The sequence below is a fragment of the Camelus ferus genome, chromosome 4 (genome assembly GCF_009834535.1).
Source record: "Camelus ferus isolate YT-003-E chromosome 4, BCGSAC_Cfer_1.0, whole genome shotgun sequence".
NCBI lineage: Eukaryota > Metazoa > Chordata > Mammalia > Artiodactyla > Camelidae > Camelus > Camelus ferus.
The window spans coordinates 42,700,175-42,727,714 of NC_045699.1; the positions used below are offsets into that span (position 1 = coordinate 42,700,175).

At 44.1% G+C, this 27,540-nt stretch overlaps 2 protein-coding genes across 4 annotated transcripts in view; one reads left to right on the forward strand and one right to left on the reverse strand.

Annotated features, from left to right (window-relative positions):
* The first annotated feature begins 4,292 nt into the window (after positions 1 to 4,292).
* On the forward strand, positions 4,293 to 27,352 carry PHF24 (PHD finger protein 24). Of its 3 annotated transcripts, none has more exons than XM_032477907.1 (8): positions 4,293 to 4,605; positions 17,400 to 17,781; positions 18,443 to 18,628; positions 21,746 to 21,824; positions 22,121 to 22,326; positions 22,672 to 22,832; positions 23,149 to 23,244; positions 23,558 to 27,352. In XM_032477907.1, the coding sequence occupies exons 2-8, from the start codon at positions 17,404 to 17,406 to the stop codon at positions 23,652 to 23,654; spliced, it is 1,203 nt and encodes a 400-aa protein (XP_032333798.1). In that variant the 5' UTR covers positions 4,293 to 4,605; positions 17,400 to 17,403; the 3' UTR covers positions 23,655 to 27,352. The 3 variants fall into 3 exon arrangements, with proteins under 3 accessions (XP_032333798.1, XP_032333799.1, XP_032333797.1); XM_032477908.1 differs by lacking the exon at positions 4,293 to 4,605 and adding an exon at positions 4,639 to 5,270 and having other exon boundaries at positions 18,443 to 18,580; XM_032477906.1 differs by lacking the exon at positions 4,293 to 4,605 and adding an exon at positions 4,641 to 5,270.
* Positions 18,618 to 27,540, reverse strand: part of LOC116663180 — a 41,929-nt gene continuing 33,006 nt past the window's right edge. The window contains exon 5 of the mRNA XM_032477910.1: positions 18,618 to 18,739. Within this exon, the coding sequence (XP_032333801.1) occupies positions 18,635 to 18,739 (105 nt within the window). The 3' untranslated portion in view covers positions 18,618 to 18,634. The remainder of the gene's footprint in view (positions 18,740 to 27,540) is intronic.

Sequence of the window (27,540 nt, forward strand, 5' to 3'; positions counted from 1 at the left end):
AAAACAGCTGAAAACTAAACAGGATACTACAAATAACCCATGCATCACAGTGTTAAGTCTCAATGGAAATGAGGAAAAAAATTTAGTATTTTTTGAGGTGGGAGGTAGTTAGGTTTGTTTTTTTGTTTGTTTGTTTCTTTGTTTCTTATTTATAGAGGTACTGAGGATTGAACCCAGGACCTTATGCACATTAGGCATGTGCTCTACCACTGAGCTATAACCTCCCCCCAAAAAAATGTTTAATTGAATGGAAATGAAAATACAACATATCAAAATTTGGGGACACATATCAGTAAAGAAGAATGTTCTGAAATTAGATAATGGTGATGATTGTACAACACTGTGAATATACTGAAAACCACCGAAGTGTACACTTTAAAAAGGTGAATTTTATAATATGCGAGTTATGTCTCAATTTAAAAACATAAAAGGAAGAAGAAAGGTCTTAGACCAAAAAAACTAAGCTTCCACCTACTAAAAACAGAAGAGCAAATTAAACCCAAAGGAAACAAAAAGAAAATAATAAAGGTAAGAGCAGAGGTTTTAAAAATTATAAACAGAAAAACAATAGAGAAAATCAATGAAAACAAAAGCTGGTTCTTATAAATGATCAATAAAACTGACAAACCTCCAGCCAGATTGACCAAGGTGGTCAGGGAGAAACACAAATTCCCAATATCTGGAATGAAATAAGGGAAACCACTACAGAAAATACAGATGTTAAAAAGGATAATGAGAAAACATTATGAACAACTATATGCCCACTGTATTCGTTTTCTGTGCTGTTTAACAAATTACCAGAAATACAGTGGTTTAAAACAATACATTTATATCTCACACTTTCTATGGGTTAAGAGTTCCCACGTGGTTTAGCTGGATGCTATGTTTAGGGTCCCATTAGGCTGCAATCAAGGTGTTGTCTGGGCTGTACTCTCATATGGAGGTTTGATTAGTTGGTAGACAGAAAAATTGTCCTCAAAATATGCCAATCTATTATTAGGATTAGGGAATTCTAATCCCCAGAATCTGTAACTATGTTACATGGCAAAGCATCTTTGCAGATGCAATTAAATTAAGGATCTTAAAATGAGGGTTATTCTGGATTATCTGAGTGGGCTCAATGTAATCACAAGAGTCCTTATAAGAGTCAGAGAAGGAGATGTGACAATGGAAACAGAGTAATGCAATGTGAGAAAGATTTGACCACTCGTTGCTGGCTTTGAAGACAAAGGAAGAGGCCACAAGCCAAAGGTACAGGTGGCTTCTAGACACTGGAAAACGCAAGGAATAGATTCTTTCCCAGAATCTTCAGAAGGAATACAGCCCTGCCAACCTTGATGTTTAGCCCCTTAAGATTCATTTTGGATTCATCTTCAGGATTATGAGATTAAAATTTTGTATTTTTAAGGCACTAAATTTGTGAAAATTTGTTACAGCAGCAATAGGAAATTAATATCACTGAGGAAGAATACACTTCCAAGCTCACTTAGACTACTGGCAGAATCAATTTCCCTTGGCTATAAGACTGAAGACCCTGTATTCTTGCTGTCTGTTAGCTGGAGGCCATCCTCAGCTCCAAGAGGCCCTCTTAAACTGATAAAGAACTTCTACAAAAACCCTACTATAGTTAGCATACTTAATGTTGAATAACTAAATGCTTTTCTCATAAGATTGTATATCTGCTGTCACCACCCTATTCAACACCATCCTGAATCCTAGCCACTGAAATAGGGAAGAAAAACAAATAAAAAGCATACAGATTAGAAAGTAATAAATGAAACCATTTCTATTCACAGACAACACGATTGTCTACATGAAAAATCCCAAGAATGTACCAAAAAAAGCTCCTAGAATTAATATGTGCATCTATCAAGATCACAGGATACGAAGTCAATACAAAAAACAATTGTATGTCTCTATACTAGAAATGAATAATCAGAAATCAAAATTATAAAAACTATACAAAAACATGAAATACTTAGGTATAAATATAACAAAATATGTGCAGGATTTATATACTGAAAACTATAAACACCAATAAAAGAAATCAAAGGAAACCTGAATAAATGGAGAGATACAGCATGTTTATGGATTATAAGACTCAATGTTGTTAAGAGGACAATTTTCCCCAAACTAATCTAAAGATTTAACACAATTCCAATTAAAATGCCAATACGATTTTTTGTACAAATAGACAAACTGATTCTAAAATGTATATGGAAAGACAAAGGAACTAGAGTATCTAAAACTATGTTGAAAAAGAATAATAAAGTTGGAGGACTCACACTACCTGATTTTAAGATTTACTATAAAGCTACACTAAGAAAGAAGACAATGTGGTATGGGTGAAGTGATGGAGATATAGATCAATGGAACAGAGTAGAAAGTCCAGAAAATGACCCACACAAAAATGGCCAACTAATTTTCAACAAAGGTGCAAAGGCAATTCAATGATGAAAATCTTTCCAACAAAGGGTGCCAGAACAATTAGACATCCATATACAAAATAATGAATCTTGATCCATACCTTACGGAAAAATTAATTCTCATTCAGTCCTTTATCTAAAAAGGTAATACCTCTAAATGTTTAGGGTGATCTTTAACACACTACTACCTTGCTCAGAAACTTGTAGGGGCTTTCTTTTACCTACCATATTAAAGCATCTGAGTATTTGGAGTTCCTTATCATTTAGCCCCTCCCTGACTTTTCCTAGTCCTTATTTATTAAACTTCTGATGAACATGCAATGATCTCTACTTTCTAGACACTAATATGAATGAGTGACAGTATTTGTCAGTCTTATTGATAAGAACTTATGGGCATAATGGAATCAAATATCTGAACTCAGACCATCCCAGAATATTTGTGGCACATGTTTGCCGTAATTAAAGCTCGCGCTCTCTCTCTCTCTCTCTCTCTCTCTCTCTCTCTCTCACACACGCACACACACACACACAGTTGAAAACACAATCTCTACCTTGCAAAAGCAGTTCTTTGTAGTAAAGGCTATTCCCCAGAAAACTGTGACCCTGTCCAGGGTTCACTCCCACCTTGCTTTTTCTTCTGCTATTCCTTTGATCTTGAAAATCTTATTTTGCACATCATCATTTTATTCTGTGCTCCCAACTTGAGGAGATAAGTTAAACCATCTTCAAAACATTTACTAACCTCTCCATACTCCAAACAATCCTTATAACATAACAAAAAAGCTGCCTTTTCAGAATATGAGATTTTTGCATGTAATTTTTCAAAATAAAGGAATTTGATAAATTTTTATAGTGTTTATAATACTTCAATATCAACAATAAGTTAAATGATAATTATATGTTTTCCTTAACCCAAGCACCTCCCTTCATGGAACAATCTGTCTCTCTACTCCTTGGAACTTCCATTGAATTTCATTCCTCTATTGAGCATAACTCATTTTCTATCTCTTGTTATGGTTCTCTGTCAACACCTGTTTCCCCTGTCTTAATCTTGTTTGCACCCCTTCTGGTTCTTAGCACAAAGCCTCACGTACTATAGGTGCACAATAACACTTTTTTTAGTGAAGAAATTAACCAATAGAGAGTTCTGTGGTGACATTATTACAGCCTCCTCATCCATATAAGTCTGTCAAACAGCCTAGAAATGCTTACTGAAAACAGTTCAGAGAACCCTATCAGTGAAATGATTAGTATGATGTAATTCCTAAAGAAGGTTTGGGCTCCCAAGCTATATGGAAAGCTCTCTGCTCGTCTGTGTTACTTTCCCAAGCAAAGGGGAAAAAAAAAAGATAATGATTCCTGAGAAATAGGTGCTAATTTTAGAATCCCATGTATTAATGATTAACAGCTTGTTCTTTCTCAGTACTACAGTAAAATGGTTAGGAACTTGGAGTCTGAGGTCAGAATAGCTGGATTTCGATCTTACCTCGACCACGTTAGCTATGGGACTTAAGGCACCCGCAAAATGTAGAAACTAATAGTACAGTTCCTCAAAGAGATGGTGTGAAAATTAATGACAATATAATTAAAGTGTTTAGAATAGTACCTAGTACTTTGTTTAAAAGTGATAGCAATATGTAGTACTATATTTTCCTTATATTCCCTATTGTTAAGTTTCATGATGTTAAGAACAAAATGAGTTCTTTTTTATCTCCTACAGCCCCTAGCAGAGTGAAACAAATACCAGAGGCTCAAAACATGACGTGAATTGTATTTGAGAAACAGACTGAATGCACAAGAAAATGAAGGTAGGTTAAAATGTAAATATAGTTTATTTAAATAAGAGGGTTCTTGGCATATTATTTGTATCTTCAGTTATTTCTTTATGATTAGTTGCTAGGTGCTTTATGACTTTATCTTTTTCTTGCCCTCTTCAGCGCAAGTAGTTTGGTGTAGTGCACGCTCTATCCCTCAGAACGGATGGCCTCCTGACAAGCTGGCTATTCGAACAGTTTGAGGGATGAGGTTGCTGCAGCAAAAACTGAGTTACATTTAAAGCACTTTACTGCTGGGGATGGAAGACGAATAATCTCAGAAAACAGCGCACAGAAAGAGGTGGGCCAGCCAGCTTAACTTTGTGAAGGCTCATTTAGACCCTAAGCTGTGGGCTACTACGAAGGTGAGTACCCGATGCCAGCGTCGTGGGCCCGGAAGCCCGAGCGGGCAGCTGGCCTTGGTAGGAGAGACAGAGCCCTGCCGGGGCCGCTAGATGAGTCATTCTCACCTCCCCAGGCAGGTGCGGGCGGAAAGACGCTTCGCCCCGGCGCGGGAGGGGCTGGGAGCGTCCTCAGCCCCCGCTGAGCCCCCTCCCGGGCGGCCTCCTCCGGGCGGGCACTGACCTTGCCGCGGGCGGCCAGGCTGCCGCAGTCTCGGCGCCGCAGAGCGGGGCGCTGGTTGGGGGCGCCCACTCGCACTTGGACCCACAGCTCGTCAGAGTGGGCCGCCGCCCTCCCGCGGTCCCTCGGCTCCTCACTCCCGCACAAGGTCGCTGGCTGAGGCGCGAGGGCCGCGCGTGGAGGCGCAGGAGGGCGGGACAGGGCGCGCGCCCCCGGCCCGAGGAGATCGTCTCGCGCGGGCGCACGCGCCGCAGCCGCGCGGGGCGGAGAGGGTGGGTGTGCTCGGGGCGCGCGCGCCGCCGCCGCCTCAGCCTCCTGCTCCGCCCGCGCCGCCTGCTCCAGGTGCTCGGCCCCAGCACGCCGGCTCTCGAACGACCATGGGTGGCGCGGGGCCCGGGGTGTAGAGTCCGCCAGCCTCGGACCCGCGTCCCGCACCCTGACAGTCCCGGTAAGCGGGGGCGGGGGCGGCGGGGACCCGGCAGGCACCGTGAGGGGCGCGTCTGCGGGCAGAGGACAACCCTCCCGGGACTCTGAGATGTGTGGGAGCCATCCACAAGGGGGTCCCTGTGTAAGTGGTTAAATCCCGCGTGTCTCTGCCTCTGCCCCTCGGGAGGGTCCCGGAGGCGATGTGCGGAGCCGCCCCCATGGAAGATCCCTGTGCGAATGGAGACTCTCAGGGCTCTCTCCGCATTTGCTGCCACGCGGAGGCCCGGTGTGGAGGACACCATCCCGAGAGATACCATGTGTGTACCTATGGGAGGGCAAGGGTGGTCTCGGTGGAAGACCATTCGGAAACACAGGGGCTCCTCAGCACGGTGGGGGTGGACCCCACAGAGAACCTAGAACTGCCTGGAAGGAACCTCTGACTGGGAGGAGAGGATCCTGTCATGGGATCCAGGCCAGGAGTAACTTCCCATATGCCCAAAGGATTTGGGCCTTGACCTCCTTCAGAGCTCAGTGTGTCCTAACTTGTGTCCCTCTAACATGGTCGAGAGGCAAGGGCCCTGTGGGACTGCGCCTTTGTCATTTCGTCCTTCTACCCCATTAGAATGTGTATTCTCTGTGGTGGCCCAGTTGGCGCCAAGATGGATCTTAGTGGAGGCAAGAACATCTATAAGAGCACAGGGTACAAGAGAGGAGAGGACCAGTGAGGCCTCTGAAGCGGAAAAAAAAGATTTGAGCCCCTGGGCTTGACCCTCAGGTAGAAAGCAGTAAAATCATGTAGAATAACTGACTCTGGCAGGTCCTGTAAAGAAATTCCTTTAAAGGAAAGAAGAAAGGAAATGTATGGTTATTGAGCACCAATGTGCCAAGTACTATACCAGGGATATTTAACATCCCATAGAATCCTTACGACAGCCTTATGAAATTATCAACTTTTTAACATTTGGCACTTTAGGCTCAGAGAGGTTTATCAGTTTGCCCAAGGTCACAAAGCTTAGAATCATGAAATCTGTTTTTCTAAGTTTATTTGGGAAAAAGCATCAAGAGGATGCAAAAGCAAGAATGTGTATTTGTTAGTAAGTTGCATTAAGATACCAAGCATGGGCTTTGTAATAGTATATACTCAGTAAATGTGATGATTAATTAACTGCATGAAGACCCTTTAACTGGGGATGAGACTGCTGCTGCAATTGATTTCCACTGAATTCCCATATTTCAGGGTGTGGCTTCCTTCACTAGCAGCCCCACTGTAATGATGTCTCTCCGTGGCTCCAGACTTAACTGGGTCTGGGAGAGGCTTCTGGGTGTGGTCTTTGACAGGACTTGCTCTAGGGAACTGGAGGAACCCTTCAGAGGATGGAGTGTTCTGAGACTACCTTCCCTGCTTGCAGAACCCTTGAGGGAGAGGAAGGAGAGACAGGATCACTTTTAGGAAGCATGATCCAGTGTCTTTGTGGCCATCTGACCACATGCACTAGCAGATGTTGGTCCACTGATACCTTTCAGGACACTTGCCCAACAGTGCCTCTGCATGATGATGAGGAGGAGGGTGGGGAAGGTGCAGAGCCAGAAAAGGTTTATGAGAGTTTGTTGTCTGGGGAATGGAAAAGGTCTGTGCCTGCCCTAGTGATGCACCCTCATCTTGTGTCCTGGGCTGTGGTAGCCTTCATTCTACCTGAATCCCAAGAGTATGAATTTGGAACCAAGGATAGATTCTGGTTTCTTGTCCAAAAAATGGAGTGTTGAGGGAGCTAAACAATGTAATTCACCACATTCTAGAAGAGTTTTCCTGTTCAGCTTCCTTCCTCCTTCCACATATCCAAACCCAGCGACATCCTCCTATAATAGAAGTGGGTTCCTTGGACATCTGCGGTTACATCGTGAGAGGGGAGGTCAGACTTGTGAGAAAATGGAAAAACCAGGGTGTGGCACCTCATGCACAGCTCAGGAATAAACTTTGACAAAGGCTGATAATGGTTAAGCACCTCCCTGATACAGAGTTCTTTATCATTTCATTCAGTTCAAACCCATCTCATCAGCTTAACATGCCAAAATAAATAGGGTTATATTTTTAAAAAGAAAATCAGAGCAAGCCTGCAAATATGATGTTTACACCAATTCAGAGATTTGTCAGTGGCGTTTTACTCCTAAACTAGCCTTTTTCAGCAAGGGTTCTTGGTATCACACCACTTGTGACCATGGAAAAATTGTTAGATGGCTCCAGGTGCTCCCCAAATATTGGACCTTGGATATCACCTCTTTGAAGCCCAGGACTGGGTGAACATTAAGATTACAAAACCCTAAGAATGCTGTCTAACTCTCCCCTAATCACAACATGAGTCTGCAAATTAAATCATTCCAGATTGAGTGTGAAGGATGTCACCAGGTGGCCTTAATCTTCTTAAAAAAACAAAACAAAACAAAACAAAACAAAAAAACCCTCTCTCTAAAGAGAAATAAAAGAGGAGAGAATGGCTCACCCAGTTTCACTTGAGTGTATACAAATGAGTGGATTTTTCAGTCTTTAATCTTCCTCATCTTCTCTGACCACATTCTTATGGTCTTCTTCCTCCTACATTTGCCATCTTTTGACAATCCTCCCTTTTCCTCGAGCATATGAATAGTAAGTAAGACCTTTCCCGGCCCATTTCCCATACTCCCTGTATTTTTTTCCAGTACACCTGTTCCTAAGTGGATCGTATTTATGCAAATAGTTTCCTTTCTTTTTAGCTACAGAATCTATTATCTTCCAGTCCCACATGCTTTTCTCCAGCAGTACTCTTGGTTTCTGCTATGTTCATTTCCCAAATTGATTTATTCATTTCTAATGGGAATATTATCCACTCCAACCCCTCGATCTTAATGACCAAGTTCTGAAAGAAATTGCTTACCAGCTTTGGACCAAGAAACCAAGACTATAAGTGCCCAGCTGGAGATATGATTATTTTTTCCATTATTACATCCCCCTTTATCCTTCTTCCCTTTCCAGCAGTCCCCTCAGAGACCATATACATTTTCTAAGTGCTACCTGCTTGCCAGGTACTGTGCTAGATAAATATGGGAGTTCCTTGCACTTGAGTTCACACAGAATCAGGCTGCAATTCTCTGATCATTTAGTAAGTAAGAAAAGTAAGAGAAGTGCAGCTTCACCGAATATCTATAGGAATTGTCATAGAGTATGCCTTTTCCCAGGCATAATGGAAATGCAACTGCTGTTCCGTGCCTCCTCCGGCAGCCACACATTCTTAGCCCCCAGGTCATTGCCCTGCCAAAATTACCTTTGCCCATATGCTTTGAGTGAACTGGCCATACTTTTGGCTCTCTATGATAATAATGACTAAAACAACAGTATGTATGCTGGTTGGCAGCCATTCTCTCTCCCTCTCTCTCTCTCTTTCCCTCTCCCCTCCCCCCTTTGAGCCTCATAATTAGGCTTATGGGTCTTCCAGAGGGAAAGTCCCAACAATTCACTGCAGTCACTACCTACCAGCTCTTAGGTTATGGGAAAGAGTTTCTTGTTGGTTCCAAAGGCCAAACAATGCCTTCACTGGTCAGCCCTGGGCTTTATCAGGGCTTTCCTGCCTCAGAAAATCCAATTCTCTATGTTTTTTATCTCCCTGAAATCCAAATACATATTCCCTTGTAAACAAATATTTTAAGCATACTGTCTCAAACCAGTTCTTTGGACTAATTCTTATATGAAGGCAAGTTTCCTTGCCTATTTCTATCCAGCACCCAGCTGGCTTCATACCACCTAAGCCATGATGGAGTCCCCATATAGCTCCATGCCTTGGCATGTGCTTTTATCTCTTCCTGGAATGCCTTTTTTTTTTTTTCTCCTTATCCACTGGGATAACTCCCACTCATAATTCAAAATTTAGCTCAAGCAACACTTTTTTTTAAATCCTACACTTATGCCCCCTACACATGCACATACTCACACTGCATTCTCACAGGCTGAGTGAGGTTCCATTTTGTTCATTCTACCAACAGTTACTAAGTGCTTAATTTGTGCCTGACACATAGTAGGTTGCACTCAGCAAATATTTGAACAATTAACAAATAAGTGGTGATAATTAAGGTGTAATGAGTGCATAAATAGGGATGAATCTGCGCTTCAGGGGCCCAGAGCGGAGAACAGGGAGTGTCTCTCCATCTTGCTGAAAAGCTCTGCAGGCTAAGTGCGGTCACACCAGCCAATCACTGACGGTGTGCTACTCCTTAACTGCTGCTCTGCTTCTGTGGGAAACCAGCCCTGTAGCTTTTCATGAAGACTCAGCCCAGTCCTCCAGGGGCTAAAGATCATGCCATAATTCTGTCCTATGTTTATTAGAACTTTTGGGCTTTTAGTAAATATTAAACAACAACAGCACCTCCTTCGCACTTCATTCTCTTGAGCTGAGTGCAAGAAGAGAGTTTTACTCAGTCTTCAGCCCTTCTGCTCCTTGGAAACCCCAGAAGAGCCCTGTGCAGTTGGGGGTGACTGTCTTCCTGGGCTGACTGAAGCCAGTGCTGCTGTACTGGATGAACAAGGGAGAATGGGGAAGACAGGGGAGACCACTTAGACCCCTTCAGGATCTCCAGACATGAAAACTAAAAGTAATCTGTAAGCTATTGCCAGGAAACAGAATGGCTGACTAGAAACAGGCTCCAAGATCACTGTGGTGAGGCGCTGGATTCCTAAAGCAACACCCAGACACTGGAGATCAGCCAGATTATTTCGGGCTTGAATTTCCTCAAAGATCAGCAGAGGGTAAGGGGACTCTTTTTGATGGTTTTTGTTTAAAGTCTCCAGATTGATGTTGATGTGCACAGCGAGCTTAGGGTCTTTGCTGTGCATTCTGCATTTTGTAGACCGTAGTTCTGCTGGTTTTCCGTACTCTTGCCGGTCACCTGTGTTAGGTGTGTGGCTTTCCTTGAGGCTCTCAGACAACATTTCAGGCACATGCTACCTGGAGCCAATTGTTGACCACCTTGAAATTTTTCACCTTTATTTGCAGATGCTTGCTCATGGTAAATATCTCTCCCAGGAGGGAAAAAATATATTTTCAAGTTTACTGCATGTGCCCTTAGGGCAGCTACCCTTCTATGGGTCAGGCCATAGTGCCCCAAGACACAGCATAAATGCAGGGGACTGTTGACTTAGGTAATATTAGTGTCTGTCTGTCTGTCTGTCTGTCTGTCTGTCTCTCTCTCTCTCTCTTTAAACACTGTGGTTGTGGAAACTGGCCAAATGCTAAAATTCTGTAGCTCTCTCCTGTGATCAAAGAAATCACCCATAACTACTATATGGCTACCTGCTCTCATCCCTGCTAGCTCCGAATCAGCAGTCGGGGTCTCCTCGGGGAAGCAGAGTAGATGTGATGAGATGAGCAGGTGACTGTGTAGTTTCTAGAACTGAGCTCTGAAGATTTGGTCTGATTAATCTCTCTGGCCAACTTTGAGGAAGAGAAAGAATAGTGACACCAAGATCTCAAACTTTTTATGTTGCCTTGGTATCTCTGCAACATTCATTGAACCAAGAGTTATAGAACACATGCACTGTGGAAGGCAGTGGGAACCATCTAGATTTTTTTCTCCCTCTTGATTTCAATGAAAAACTGGGATTCCTTTTTCCACCTGCTCAACCCACTCTCTGGTTGTTTTCCCTTGTCCAACTCAGAGGTTTTCTTTGCCCTGTCCCTGACTAGGGAAGCCCTCATAACTTCCAAGCAATCACTTTTAGTTGTTTTTGAGCCTTTTTCAAACAGCTGCCACGCCCATACGAAGGATCAGATGAAAGCAAGTACATGTACTTTACATTTAGCATGTCCAACGAGGAGACTCCTGCCTGTTGGGAGGGTTGCTCCCCTGGCTTCTCACACACCTAAATCTTTACAGAGAGCTTTGGAAGAGGTTCCTAGCTGCCTTCCTCTTTCTTATTTCTCCACCAGCTCCTGCTGTGGAGCAAGCCCTCCTCCTTTTACTCCCACCACTTTGCCCTTAAAAATAATCCTACTGCGTTGTAAGCGTGTGCTCTGAAGAGAATGAGTGTCTTGCACATGCACATTTCAAGCTGCCCACATATGTCTTACTGCCTGATAAATACATCTAGACAGACTTCTCTTCCCTGAAGGAAGTTTCTAGTTGTCATCTGTTTTCATTTACTCCAGATCATAGAGTCAATCAACTCTATTCTACCTTCTTGTTCCTCTTATTCACCACCACCTGCTCCTGCTCTCATGAGGTTTTTTCCAAGCCCTCTCTAGGTACCACAGATCCTCTGACAGTCACATCATTCTTGGGACAATGTCTTTTTATCCCTCTTTCATACTTGTTAGGAGGCAGAAAATTCCACCCATCAGCCAAAGAAGTAATCATTAGGTATAATTTGTGTCATCTTTGCAACTTGATTTCCTTTTAACTCACTCTTCTTCCTAGGACTCCTTCCATCACAGGAGAGGCCAGGTTTTTCTCACCAGGCATTTGTTTTTCCCCATCACTAATCACTACCACTTGTTTCTCTAGAAATTAGAGCTGATTTTGTTAATTTCTCAAACACCCCAGGTGCACATCGTGGATATTTCAGCACACTTGCTTCTAATCAAAGTGTCTTTTGTATACAGGTTCGATCCTCTCCATTAAGCATTAAGCATTTTAGCCTCACTCTTGAAGCCTAATTCTGTTGTGTTCTCACGGTTTACTCTCAAAATCAAAGCCATACCGATGCAAAATGACTTGAGATCTTATTTGGATTTTGATGGTTTCTTTTTAATGGTTCTGCTCTACACTTTCTGCCTTTATGGGCATAAGGTGGCCTAGAAAACTGAACCACCTCAGGTGAAAGGAAGAGCAGTACTTCAAGACCCTTTGGTCAGGACTGGAAAGGACTTTTTAATTTGTTCTTATGTTTGTTTGTTTGTTTTGCTGATGGATATCTTCTTCAGTCTTCACTGAAATTCCTTTAAGGATAAACTCCCAAATCCACTTCAATGACATCATTAACAGTTGAGTAGCCTAATAGTGATTCTTGGTATCCTTACAGAGAGTAATGATTGTGCAAGACAGTGTTGGGATATGCTTGTGGTTAGTTTGCCAATATACTTTTAATGAGTCAGGTCATTTACAGAGTAACCCTCCTAATTGGCTGGACTTTGTTCAGAACTCTTATTACATTACCTGAAAAGGGCAATAAAAACCAAATGCATAGTATTGATTTTCCTCCAATGACTCATTCTTGAAAAAGTGAATTTTGTATGGTTATTCCAGGTCTCCAAATAAGTGTTTATCAACTTTTTTTAAACCCATACCTTCTTGCTGATAAACATAAATGTCTTGTGACTGCTCCCTAAAACTTCTAATACAGATTCTGGGAGGGGGGCCACCCACCACTATTTAGAGAGCTAGCACCTTCTGTATCTCCGCATGAATCAAAAGGATACTGTCAAGCTCTGCTGTTTTGTAGTCTGTTACCAAAAAAAAAAAGTGATGGATGGTTTTTAATATTTGCTTTCCAAATATAAATATTTATTATAATTGATATGCTTTTTCAATCCACTATTTCTTCCCTCCTTCTAGAGTTCTGATATATAAACCCCTATATGCCACAGGATCCAGCCAATGAGAATCATTATTCTGATCTTCGTGTTCCTATTGGATTAAACCAGTTTTTTCCTCTTTATTTTTATAGCATGAATATATCACAGGTTATTCAATAATTCTCCCATGAAGGTTATATTATATTATATTATAATATATTATATTATATTATATTATATTTTATATTAAAAGGTTACCTTTTATCACTGTACAGACTGCTCCAATATTTTTTAAAAATATGTCCACGATCAGAGGACATCCTCTGGTATAGAGTAGGGTTTTTTCAGTCAGAGGTATATTAGCAGCAGTCCAGATCTGCTAGAACTTCTAACCACACAGACTCTTAAGACAAGCTTGAGAATTCTGTTCCTGCATCACTCCAGTCAAGGGGAAAGCTTACCTTACACCCCACAATGTTGTCCTTGTCTTTTAGAGGTAACCATCTTTTAATCAAAAGACAAAAGTGTAGTTTCCTAATCAAAAATGTATAATGATTCTAAGGCTATGTTTTTCAAATTACAAGTGCTAACCCTAACCCATTAGGAAGTCATGAAGTCATTTCAGAGAGTCACTATTAGGACTGCTTTAATGAAGTAGGACAGAGAGGATAGAAAATATCAGGGAGCACCACATGTGGTAAAATAGGATTGTTTCACAAAACTTTGGGTTTAATTATAGATCTATGAATACATGTTTATAACTATGTGTATACATATATCACATCATAAACTACATTTCTTACTATGGGCCACAGTCAAAAAATGTGGAAACAACATGGAAACTTTTTGAGGAAAACACTGTGGCTTTGGAAATTGCCATTGGTCATGAGCAAGATCTGCAGTGAAGGGTTGTGTGTCAGTTTTGCATTCTCCCTCCTTGGTGTGGTGTGCCTGTTCCTCTCTCTGTACGTTGGGGACTTGCTTTCCCACCCACCTAACTGTAGTGCACAGCCGGTGCACATGAGGCATGTGGGCAGTGTCTGCAGACTACAGGCCCAGCCTCTTCCAGAACCCCCTGGGCCCACAGCCTCAGCAAAAGCTTTAACATACACACACCCTCTTCTCCACCCCTGGCCCCACCTCTACCCAGGCTGGATACCCTCATTAGGTCACATGGACTTTTAAAAGAACATGAGCATTCTAAATGGTTAAGACTGCATATTCCAAACGCACACATTAACAGATAGAGACTTGAAGCCCAAAGCAGTAAAACAGTGTGTCCTGGGTCACAGCAGATCTAGAACCAAAACAAGTCACCAGGTTACCTCTGTAACTTTTAAATTATATAATTAATGTACAATGTAGGAAAATTAGAAAATACAGATTAATAAAAATATGGAAAACATGCATTCTTTCTTACAAAAATTAGATCATAACATGCTATTTTTTAACTTGCTTTTTTCATTAATATGTCCATATATTTTGAACATCTTTCTTCATCAGTATACTTCTACCTCAGTAGTTTTCATATTCAATTTTCTACTGTACCGTAATTTAACCATTCCTCTATTATCTAATATTTGTTTGCAAATGAGGAAAAAATTATTTTTAATGATAATTTATCATTAATTGTCCACTGGGACATGAACACCTTAAACAGTTTCCTGAATTTGATCAATAAATGTTTCCTCTGTAAAATGACTATAACTCAATAAAAAAAAAAGTTAAAAATAAATAAATAAGTAATTCTTTCCTCAATAAACCTCCTTTGCCACCATCCTATAAATGAGAGCTACTTATTCAAAGCAAATATTCCTTAGCCATATATTTTAATTTTACAAACAAATTTTACAAATGGGGAGAGGAGATCTTTCCTTATCAGTAAGTTTATAAAGTTAAAAATATAGGTTGAGTTTCTTTGGTAACAAGTGGTGGCAGGGCAAGCACCCAAACAGGATAGGAATTTGTACCACTGTGGCACATACGGTAGTTATTTCTGGAAATAAGATGTGGCTGTAATCAGATTTTATGTGTATTAAGACCTTATTGAAAATCAAAAAAACCTATCCACAATTAATTGGAAAATGTTTATTAAATGCCTCTTCTCTTTCAGACACACTGCTAGGCAGTAGAGGTAAGTATTAAGCAGGGTAAAAACAATCTAATAGAGGAAACTGACATTGATTAGATAATCATCCTGTTGAATATGTAATGACAAAGTGTTCTAGAGCAGAAGAGCATGGTGCTGTCAGCACTCCGACCCAGTCTGCAGAGTCAGTAGTAACTTATGCAAGGAACCAATACTTGAACTGAGCTCTGATAGATGAATAGGTGCTAACGAGGGGAGGAGCAGGGTGGAATTTTCAAACGTCCCAAAAATGGGGGGAACATGGCAAACAAAGACTGAAAGAAAACCAGCGTGGTTAGAACACAGAGTAAAGAAGTGAGACCAGAACCAGGAGGGCTTCACAGGCCATGGTAAAACAAACAAACAAAAAAGCTGATTTGGAGGACTTTATCCTGAAAGCTTTGGAAAGCCACTGGAAAGTTTTAAACAGTGGATAACATACCACCTGAATATCCCAGAGACATCTTTAATTCAACACATACAATATCCAATTTCATTATCCCTCTTTCTTATTTCCCAATTTCTGTAAATGGCACTACCCTCCTTCTAGTTGGTCCATTTAAAACTTCCTCCCTATAAGTCAGGCAGAGACAGACTGAATGAAACACTGTATGATTTCACTTGTGTGTGTAATCTAAAACTATTGAACTCAATAGAAACAGAGAGCAGAATGATGGTTGCCAGAGGCTAAGGGGTGAGGGAAATGGAGAGATATTGGCCAAAGGGCACAGACGTTCAGTTATAAAATGAGTAAGTTGCAGGGATCTAAAGTACAGCATGGTGACCATAGTTAATACTATAGTGTGTACTTGATAGGTGCTGTGAGAGCAGAGCTTTAATATTCTTACAATAAGAACAACAAAATGGTAATTATGTGAGATAAAGGATGTGCTAACTAACCTTATTGTGGTACACATTTCACAATATATTCATGTATCATATCATCACATTGTACACCTTAAACTTTTTAAATGTTGTATGTCAATTATATCTCAGTAAAGCCGAGAAATAATTAAATATAAAATTGCCCTCTCTCCCTTTACCCTTGATATAATCAAGTTATCAATTTATTCCTAAATTTCTCTATTTCCATAGTATCAAATCAACTCAGTCAGGATCATTCCTGCTGCTATCATTTCAGTTTAAACCCTCTACCTCTTGCCTCGACAAGTATTAGAAGCCTGTTATAGTAGCCTTCTAATTGGCCCAAATCTCTCCTCCTTCCCTCTGTCATCTTTTCCTCCAAACAAGGTGAGAATAACTTCCTACCCACCCTTTAGGGTCCACTCTGACTCCCAGTAGTGTGGTCTCACCTTCCCTTAGGCACTCCCAGCACTGTGTCTTATACTTCTTTGAGTTCTGATACTAAGTAGCTTGAGTTGTGAGACTCTGTTCTCCAGTCTTCTGTTTCCTTTGATGAGTAAGTAGTTGGTGCCTTGCACAGAGTACTGTTCAATAAGCCTTGATTATGATGGATTGAGAACCAGGCTGAAATGGACTCTCTGCTCCACTTTACTTAGAACATTCCCCAGATGAATTCCACTAAGACCCTTCAGGCTAGGAAACAGCAGATCAGCTTCACAATGTACCATGTCATGCCTTCACTCTCCAGTGTTGTAACCTCACGTTTCCAGTGCTTACCTTGCAGAGGAAGAACAAGGATGTTCTTTTTTTAACCTGTAAAGGATATAGAACTTTCTTGAACAGTTCAGAGAACCAAAGCAGAAAATGTGGGAGTGACATAGTGAAGGCTTAGAAGTATGAGAAGCACCTTAGCGCTTGTCATGGACAGGTTATCTGTGGTAGCAAACAGACCCATAAATAGGCATAGCTACTGATTAGAGGGAGCAAAGGAGTATTTGAGACTTCGACCACATGGGTGAGGTGGTAGAGATTCCTGAATGCTAATTCAGAAGTCCTCTAAAAATAGGAGTTCATACATTCTGACTCAAAAAGTAGGAATTTGATGTAGATCACTAATTGGAGGAGCATTTCTTCAGTCAGAAGCCAAAATGTGTTGCTGCAGTCTTGCTTCAAGCCTTGGGTCATCTTTAAGAGAGACTTTAGCTCTGAAGTCTCCAACTATCTTAAAGTAGCAGAGTCCCGGGACCCCTGGATCTAATTGGCTTTGGGACAGCAAGGGAGACAGAGATACTGTTCTACATTGTAGAGTGCTTTCCAGTCTCATAAGCCCTGTTAAGCCCCTTTTCTAATGTTATCTGATGTCACGACAGCCCTGTGAAGTATGCTGAGCAGATCCCCCTCATTTTATAAATGGGAAAACCAAAGTCATAGAACCAGTCAGAAATAGAACCAAGGTCTTCTGACTCCATAATAAGTACTCCGTTCACCCTGCCATTGCTACTGAGTTCCAGAAAAGGGAGAAACTATTTAATAGCACTTGCCACTTAGGTGAATGGTTGAAACAGATTGGCCTGACATGGTCAGCCACTGACTGAGTCTGGGCCCCTCTGCTCTCTGTCCACAGAGCCATGGGGGTGTTGATGTCCAAGCGGCAGACAGTGGAGCAGGTGCAGAAGGTGAGCCTGGCTGTGTCTGCCTTCAAGGATGGGCTGCGGGACAGGCCTTCCATCCGACGCACAGGTGAGCTTCCAGGGTCTCGCCGTGGCACAGTAGAGGGCTCTGTCCAGGAGGTACAGGAGGAGAAAGAAGCAGAGACAAGTACCCCAGTACTCCAGGAAGAGAGCACTGTCAACCGCGCCGCCTGGGAGAGGCTCCGGGACGGGCGTGGAGTGGAGCCTGAGGAGTTTGACAGGACCAGTCGTTTCACACCCCCTGCCTTCATCCGCCCCACCCGGAAGCTGGATGACGACAAGCCTCCAGATATCTGCTTGGAGCCCAGAGAGCCTGTGAGTGTCCAGTAAGGGCAGAATCTTCCAGTCTTAGACCTTCTGAGGATCAGGGAGCAGGGCAGAGAGGCCTGGGTATAGTTGAAGTGAGACTCAAAACCAGAAAGACAGAGCTGAGTCAGAACAGTTTGAATTTCTTCTCTAAGAATAAAAATGTTACATCCTGGATTTGTCTTAGTGAAAGACTTAAGGCAGTGAGTAATAAGGAATGATACCATGGCAGGTCTTCTGCCAACCCTCCCACCTAAAGATGGTACTGCCCCCTGTAGGAGGTATTTGGAAATGTTGGGGTGGGGTTTGGGGGAGTTCAGGAAGACCACAAAACTGGGAGTTGCTCCTGGTATTTGGTGCCAAGAAAAACAGGGATGCTAAGTGTCCTGCAGTACCTGGGAAAATCTCTCACAACAGATTACTCTTTCCAAAAATGCCCGTAGCATACTTGCTCAGAAACATGGTCATAGAGGCCTGAGCAGCTGGAAGAACCTGCTGATTCTTGTCTTCCAGAGAGAAAGCTCTATTGCCTTAACACTGGCTTCACTTGGAGTTGTTCCTCCAGGCTGCTCCAGGGACACTGAGCCCCATGCAGGTAGCAGTGTCCTTGGTGGTTATGGAGTCTTGCTGCCTGCACTCACACATTCCTATTCCTGCCATCTTTCTCCAGGTTGTCAATGATGACATGTGTGATGTCTGTGAGGTCTGGACGGCCGAGAGCCTCTTCCCATGCAGGATCTGCACCAGGGTTTTCCACGATGGCTGCCTGCGCCGCATGGGCTACATCCAAGGAGACAGTGCCGCGGAGGTGACCGAGACTGCCCACACGGAAACAGGCTGGAGCTGCCACTACTGTGTGAGCCTAGACTGCAGGGATGGTGGGCTGCTGCATTGCAGGGGACTTGGCACTTCTCCTGGAGGCCAGTCTTAGAACGCTAGTTTCCAGGCAGTGACCTGAAGAGTTTTCCTGTAGTAGATCCAAGGGTCCTAGAGTTAGGGCAGGCTTTTTCCTCCTCAGTACTGTTGATATTTTGGACACAGTAATCTGTTGTGGGGGCTGTGTGCATTGTAGGATGTTTAGCAGCGTCCCCTAACTTCTATCCATTAGATGCCAGTAGCACCCACCCTCAGTTGTGAGCAACCAAAAATGTCTCCACAAATTACCAAATGTGTCCTGGAGGGACAAAGTCATCCCAGTTGAGAACCACTGAGCTAGAGGGCTGAATGGATAGGATGAGGCCAATTATTCAAAAGTACTTGTTTGGAGCAGTGCTTACTCCCATAGTCTATGGTTGTTATTCATCGTATTCATCTGAAAAAACAACCTGAAATCCTAACCGGCTTGCTTCCAGGAAGGATAGATTCTATCCTAGGAAAACTTCTTAGTGCTAATATCCTCACTTGGCCTTCTACCTTAAGAACATTTGTTCTTCATCTCTGAAGTGATCATTTTGTGAATTAAGTAACAAAGGTCTATTGATTCAGAATGTCATAAATTATACATAAATGCCTTCCAACTTTTCAAAAGATGAAAAGCTAGATTCATAGCCATTTCTCAGCATACCTGAATAGAGTTCAAGTCTTGTTTTATTGATCTGTTGCCCTGCAGATATTTTCATTATTCACTGATTTCAGAGTAAGGATTTTCTGCTGACCCCCTCTTCTTCCTACCACCTACAAGAAAGCAAAGATGTCCTACTTTCTAACAAATAACACTTTCTCTATGGCTTGTCCATAAAGCAAAGTGTAGAATCGTTATTTCGAGCCACTTAAATACCTTTTCCCCAGCGAGAGTATGCCACAGCAGACCCTGGTCTACAGTCTTCTCTAGTCACCACCCCTCCAAGTGTCAGCCTTTTCACCCACACCAACTCTGCTTGGCAGTGTTCTGCTGATGTGGGACAGGGTTGAGGGGTCTCCTTCCTAAATCCCCAGGAATGCACAGCTACCTTCCTGGCTTTCTGTCACAGTCCTGCCATCATTACCACCACTCTCCACTAGACCTTTTACAAAGGTTTCTTCAAAGCTCCTCCTCGTTCAGCATCTCCATGTGGTTCCCCAGCCACCTGTAATTTGGCTTCTGCATCCATCACTTCTGCTGAATTGGCTCTTCCTAAGGTCACCTAAGCCCTGATTGTCAAGTCCAATGATCTTTTCTCAGGCATCTTCTTACTTGACCTCTCTGACATATTTAGCTCTTCCATATTGTTTAGGGTTTGAGTATTTTTTATGAGAATTATTACATAAAATATGGAAACTAGAGAAAATACAAAATCAGTAAAATCCCATCTTAGTTGTATAACCACTGTTAACAGTGCCTCCTGCATTGTGCAGCTCTTTCTTGGCTTCCATCACCCTCTGCTGATTCTCTTCCTAGCTTTTTCTCTGACCATTCTTTCTAAGTGCCCTTAGTTTCTTGTCCCAGTCCTAAATGCTGGTGTTTCTCAGGTTTCTGTTAAGACTCTTCTCACTGTACTCTCTCTCTTGAGTTTTCTTCCACTTCAGTGGCTAAACACTAATCATTCCCAGATCTGTGTGTCCAGACCTCAGTTTCCTCTAGTCTTTTGATGTCTTTTGATATCCATCTTGATGTCTCACAGATACTTCACACTCAGCATGCCCCAAAATGAACTCATCTTTTCCCCAAAACCTGTTCTCCCTAAATTCCTTATCTCTATGAATAGTAATACCACCCCCAGTTACCAATCCCAACTCAGTGCTCTCCCTCACCTCTCACATCCAGTAAGTCAACAGGCCCTATTGACTCTACCTCCTAATATCTCTCAAATCTCTCTCCGCTTCTTCATTCTTATGTCTTAGTTTAGCCACTCATCTTTTCTTACCTGTACTATTGCAACAGCCACCTAACTGCCCTCCATACCTCCAGACTTTGCCCCTCTAATCCATTCTCCACACAACAGACAAAGAGCTGACTGTGGCACTCTGCATTTAAAAACCTTTTCATGATTCCCCTTTGCCCTCAGAAAAAAGGCCCAGTTTGAGGGGCTCAATGAAGGGCATTTCAGACACTTTACAGTCAGACTTTTGTCCACCTCCCTTTCCTTATCTTTTATCATCCCTCCCTACTTTCTCCTATAAAACACACACACACCACACTCCAGTTGCACTGAACATCTCACAGTGTTTACACCATTGTGCCAAGCATATACTAGGTGCTCAGTGTTTATTGAAAGAATGGTTTGAGTTCTTCATGAAATCCACAAATGAATAGTCATGAAATGTCTGCTCCTGTTCTTTGCTGGTGTTTTAGGGGGGGAAATAATCTATTTTAAAGAATCTCTGAGAATTTGAAGACTTGTAAGACTGTAAAGTAATGTTAGCAAAATAACGTATCAGTGCTTTTTTGGAATTAAAACTTCCACAGTCCCACAAAAAACTTATTTGGTTTTAGGAACTTTTCCATGATGGCGTCTCTTTCAAAACCATTCTGCAGTTATTTAAAGTGATACATTTTAGAATTAAACAGTTTTACAAAATGTGGAAACTAGAGTTAGAATTAAACTTTTTAACTAAAATACTCCTTGAGCACAATCTAACACAGTAGCCAGATACTTAAAATAGGTAAGGATGGAGCTGCCCTGGTTGGTGGAGCTAGAACTCTGCCCACTTACTAGCCCTCTTCTCCCTTGCAACATCTTCCTAAGGCATATCTAAGGAATCCCTAGGCTATCTCAGAGAACCATCCCAAAACCACTATTTTAGTAAAAGAGATTCTGGGCTGGATTCAGGATACTTGGGTTCTGGAGAAGATCCTGCCCCAGAGTTGGGCAGCTCGGAGAAAGTCCTTTCCCCCTTTGTGGGGCCTCAGTCTCCTTGTTCGTGAATGTAAGGCTGTGATTAGATGATCCCAGAATTGCCTTTCAGCTGAAATACTATTTCCATTCCTCCTGATCCTTGGCTTTCTTTTTTACTGGCCTATAGGGCCACTGACTCAGCTCTTCCTCTTTTTCAGAACAACCTCAACTTGCTGCTAACTGAGGAGGAAATGTACAGCCTCACAGAGACCTTTCAGCAGTGTAAAGTCATCCCTGGTAAGGCTGGAGAGTGCTGCCGATGGAGAGGGCCAGGCAGATATCTCCTTCATACTTTCTAGGCTAAACCATGAAAGGAGTATTCTGGCATTTGGTGGGTAAGAGAGTAAATGGGTCCCTATTCACAAGCTGTTGGCCCACCCCTGGCCACAGCCTGAGTTATCCTGGCTATGGAGACAAAGACTCGACAAGAACTGTGGGTGTGGGCGCCCTGGAGATTACCCTAGAGGTGAGGGGAGGTACTCCACAGGCTGAGCAAAGGATGGACATGGCTAGTATGGGGTGCCTCCCCACAGATTGCTCCTTGACACTGGAGGACTTCCTGCGCTACCGCCACCAAGCAGCGAAGCGGGGGGACAGTGACAGGGCTCTCAGTGAGGAGCAGGAAGAGCAGGCAGCTCGTCAGTTTGCAGCCCTGGACCCTGAACACCGAGGACATGTAGAGTGGCCTGACTTCTTGTCCCATGAGTCCCTCCTACTTCTGCAGCAGTTGCGTTCCCAGGTGAGGGCCAGCTGGGGTGAACATTCATGGGATATTGGGTGACAGAGACCTGGGAAGTATGCCAGGCAGGTTGGGGGAACACTGGGTACTCTGAACAGGGACCAGTACCAGGAAGGGGCCCAGGTTCCGTTCAGTGACAGGTGATCCAGTGCCTGGGCTGGGGAAACTGCTCAAGGAAGATTGATTTGCACTGGACCCCACTACAAATGTTGGTGCTACCAGAAAGGATCCAGGCAGCATCAAAGGGAGGTTGCAGAGGTGGTAATAGAGGTAGGATTCTCTACTGCATGACAGTTTACAAAATATTTTCACCTCCAAGATCTTAACTTGTCTCTTCTTCCCCAGAACTCTCTGTTGAGGCTTCTGACAGTCAAGGAGCGGGAGCGAGCCCGAGCCACCTTCCTGGCCCGGGGCAGCGGAAGCACCATCAGTGAGGCAGAGTGCCACCGTGCCCAGCACTCTTGGTTCTGCAAACGCCTCACAGAGGCTCCTTCCTGCAGTGTCAGGTCTGCTCCCTACCAGTCCCTGCCCACACTCACATATCCCCTCCTTTTTCCATGCCAAATGGCCCTTGGTACGAAAGGTACCTGCCTGTTTCTCCTGCCAGTTTCTCCAGCAGCCAGGAGAGGATCCTCCTGTGTATTAGACAGTGGGCAGTGATTTCTGTTGGCCAGACATAGGGCAGCCTCTACTCCAAACTCCTGTCACCCCGTGTCAGACAAGCCCAGACATGCACATTCAGAGCTGTGGGTTCACCAGAGCATGGAAGGGGCCAGACCTTTCACTGTCCCACTCCTAACCACATGTCCTTGTGCCCAACAGCATCAGCCAAGTGGGTCCCATAGCAGACAGCAGCCCAGCCGGCAGCAGCAGCAAGAGTCAGGACAAGGCCCTGCTGCCCTCAGAGCCTGAGTCCAGGTGAGTGACACCTCCTCATCTGGCTGTCTGCTCCCCTGATTCCCAATACACACAAGTAAGTTGGTCATTACCCACTGCCACCCTTAAACAGCAAGTGCCCACCCCCAGAAACCAGGCTTCAGGAGTACACATTTGACCCCAGATGCATAGGACCAGCCAGCTGGTCTGTCACCTTGGAAGTATAGCCAGCTATCACCATGTCAGGTACGAGCCCAGGCTTGCCTGAGTTTTGCCCAGCTCAAGCCGATCAGGTCTCATGAGCCTCTAGGCTCTGCAACCAGACTCACAAACCTATTCTTTACTTCCACTCCAGATTTGTGGACTGGCCTACCTTCCTACAGGAGAATGTCATCTACATCTTGGCTGCTCGCCCCAACAGTGCAGCCATTCACCTGAAACCCCCAGGATAGCATGGAGCAGAGAAGCTCAGTTCAGGGACAGTGGCGTTCTCTTCCTCCTTTCCTTCCCCCTTTCCCCTACCAACCTCTGGTACTGAGACTTACGGGGATGGAGCACTGTCCACATGTCAATTTGTCACTAAGCTTTATGGCGCTGAAATCACCATTCCCCTTCACAACAGAGGTAGTAAATGCATTGCCACAGGGAGAAGCCCTAGGAGCTGTGGCAACATCCACTCCAGGACCACGCCCTGACTCCACACCGTAGACTGGACCTACCACCGCACACAGCCACACACACATGCACGCCTAGCTGCCCATGCCTTCAGAGACTTGGTTCTTTTTGGTTGAAAAAGGACCAAAGTTCTTTTGTGAAACCTCTGGTATAGATGAGGGGGTCTCTACTCAGCCCTTCTATTAGCCAGTCCTAATTTCTAATAGATCAGTCTCTGGCCAAGTGGTTCTTAATAAGGGGGCATATCAGACTCACATGCTCTCGTAGAGATGCTGACAGGCTCCCTCTTCCCATACTAAAAATCCCTTCCTGGGTGAACCACTGTACTGGTAGATGTATGCTATGTCCCTTGATGTGTTGGGGTGGGGAAATGGTTGAAAACCACCACTGCACTTCAGCCCATTGTTTATTTAAATTCCAATTCCTGGTGACAGAGAAGACAACTAATATGTGGAGTCCAAGTTAGAAAAGGTGGAGGCAGCCCCTCCCAGGGATCCAGAATTCTAGAAACATCTCAGCCAGGTCATTCAAGTCTAAAAGTCTTTATTTAGCAAAAGAGTCAAACTAAGGTGAGCCATCCTGGCCCATTTTTAAGATGGGCGCTCATGGCCCAGAACCCAAGGAGAACATGTATGATGGCAGGAGTCACAGTCCTCTGGGTTAGGTGCTTCACCCAGGTCAGCTACCACAGAGACCCAAAGCCTGAGCTCCAATGAGAACAAGGTCTGGATGGAAGAGGAGAGGAGAAGGCTCATGCTCTTCCATCCTTCCAGCTCAACTCACCTGTAGACCTAGAAAAGTGTGCTGTGGTATGGAGTGCAGAGCCAGCCTCTTCCATAGCCCAAGAAAGAGCAACTCCACAGAAGCCCTAAGCAGGGACTCCTTTCAGCCACCTGACAATGAGGATAAGAGACTGGAGCTAAGAAGAGGATTTGCATCTCAACTCTTTTGAGCAGAAAAAGTCCCAGAAAAGCTTCACAGAAGGAGGAGGTGTTCCCTTCTCCCTGTTACTGAGATATAGCCTGAGCTGCTGCTTCCCCAGCTGCTTACTGCATATCCCACCCCACCAGCCTAGGGCCTGGGCCTGGCGTGGAAAGACTTCTGGGGCAAGAAGAGGCTGCCACAAAGTCACCGAGTCTGGTCTCCAAGCCCCCGCTGTCCTTCCTAAGTTCTCATCAAGTTCTCTAGTAAGTGCATGTTGTGGGTCAGCACTGGCCCTGAGGTTCAAGTTTCTGACTTAGGTTTAGCCTAAGGTCTGACTACCAAGAGCTATTCAATAAGAGATTGGGTCAGTCATACAGAAGCTAACACATTGCATTGCTCAAGGCATTTCTACAGAAGCAGCGTACAGCTCAGTGTTGCTCAGAGAAAAGGGGAGAGCTATAACCAGGGGCATGGAAAGAGCACTATATGGTCTCTTCCTGTAGAGACTGCCTCACCTAGAAGCCGAGTGAGATGCTTCTGGGGTTGGATGATTTAGGACTGAAATGAAGTAGACAGAAGATGAATATACATTCATGTGTATGGCTCTGAACATTTCAAAACCCACAGCTCTTTGTAAATGCTCCTTAGCCATACTCCCACGACTAATCAGTAGGAGAGGGCCATTAATCAGTCTAGCCAAAAAGAAAGAAAGCACATGACTCTTGGGCCCAAGGACTGCATCTGAAGCAGCCAGGCCTGGGGTTTGCACTGAGAAGATTAAAGCACATTAAGCACGGGGGCTGTTGCTTACTCTCCTGGCAGATCACCTTCTGCGCCAATGGCCTTGGGCTGCTTGATCTCACGGACAGGGCATTTTGAGTAGAAACAAGCTCTGGGCTTTGAGAGCTAAATAGATTTATTTCTCCTGCTTCGTCATCAGTCACAAGGACTGGAAGTCCATCTTCTTGTTCCCTGATCCTTCACAGACCAAGGTGATGCCTACCTCTCTGGAGCTGCAGCTTCTAGCTTTCTTTGGATGAGTGGTAAAGACTGGGCCAGATCGGGCCAGCTGTATCCCAGGGCCTGGCAGAGCAGGCCTCAGAGCTCTTCCACAACAGGATCAGGCCTATTTGGGATCACTCCTCTCCCTCTAGTCCAGGACGGCAAGTTCCCTGATGAGGGTGTGCTGCGAAGGGTACAGGGTACATGGCCCCCAGAAAAGGATAGAATTCTCAGTCCATAAGAGTCCTAGGAAGCAGAGAAGCATGGAAAAGCAACCAGCGTCTTCTCTATGGGCATCTAGATTTTTACCAAAGGAGAGGATCCATTACGACCCCAGTCCAGAGTTGCAGAAGGTCCACCCAGCCCCTTTCTGGGATCTCCCTTTGCAGTGTCCTAATCCATGGAGCCCCTCTGCAGTACATATGGAGACATTCAAACTTTTATAAACCTAGTAAAGCCCATTCCCTTTCCTTGTCAAGCCCTTTCATCACTGTGACTGTCTGAAATTCTGCCAATAATGGAAATCAGTGTCTGACTCTAATAAGGGTATGAGGAAAATATTTCGATCTTTTCATCTTGGCTGCCCAGAATTGCAGAGATCAGTTCTCTTCCCAAGCTCCACCCACCCCACCCCCTAACCAAGGGAAGCTGAGGTTACATAGATGCTTCTCTGAAGGCTACTTGCCCCAAGTCTGTATTTCACCCAGCAGTCCTCTTCTCCATGCTTAGAGTTAAAAGACAGGGACATCTGGGTGACATAGTGGAGTTGCAAAGACAGTCAGCTGAGGCAATAGCTGTGGCCAGATAGGCTCTTCAGGCCTGCTCCATGGCTTCCTCCCCTGAAACCAGTCTTCCAGCAGATGCAGGCGCTGCACTTTTGAACAATGGTCCACTCTGATCCCAGGGATGGAGCCATCCTCTTGCTCCTAGGTACTGACCCCTCAAAGTGGTCTTCCTTTGAAGACAACCACGGCTGAAGCCATGAGCACATTGCCTCTTTCTGTCCTCAGCCTAAGCAACTGGGGCTGCAGGGCAGACACTGGCCTTTCTGGCCCTGGTGCTCCCTATGGGATGTCACCCTGGCCTTGTTTGGCCAAATCTGGGGTTCCCACATTCTTGTCAACAATATGGGAAGAACAGAATCAAACTGCCTGGGAAGAGGGTACCTCACTGCAGGTTGGATTCAGGATTGGGCCTAGGCTTATAAGCCTCAACCTCAACTATTGCAGGTCTCATTACTTAGTAAGAATGGTGCCAAGACGCTCTAAACACAAGAAGGAAGCTCAGCAGAAGCTGTCTGGCAGGCCCTCAGGCCAGCCATAACCAGCCCAGAGTCAAGAGTAACCTCCAGGCACGACTGTGGCAGGCTCTAGTGATCCTGCAGGCATGTCCCCTTCAAACAAGCTGGGTAAAGGCAAATACACACTTGGCATTTAAAAGGCAGAACAAAACTGATGCCATAGTTTCAGGACATCCAGGTACCTACAATCATAACCCCTTTTAACCACTCTATTTACAGTGGAATAAAATTGCTACTTTCTTCACGTCACTTAGTTTGTGCCCAGGATTTCTCTCTTGGCCCTGAGCTGCAGCCTGGACAACAAAGCATTCCTCGAGTAAGGGATATCAATGCATTATGCCTGTTCCTTGACAGCTCACTCTGGTGTGGGTTGGGAATGGGTATTTTTCCTGCTGTTGCTTTACTACTGCCACTGCTTTTGACAACCTTAAAAGGAA

Coding starts and splice junctions, on each gene's coding strand:
- PHF24 (XM_032477907.1), top strand. CDS start 17,404: ATGGGGGTGTTGATGTCCAAGCGGCAGACAGTGGAGCAGGTGCAGAAG. Junction 21,825..22,120: donor GCAGTGTAAAGTCATCCCTG/GTAAGGCTGGAG, acceptor GCCTCCCCACAG/ATTGCTCCTTGACACTGGAG. Junction 22,833..23,148: donor GCTCCTTCCTGCAGTGTCAG/GTCTGCTCCCTA, acceptor TGTGCCCAACAG/CATCAGCCAAGTGGGTCCCA.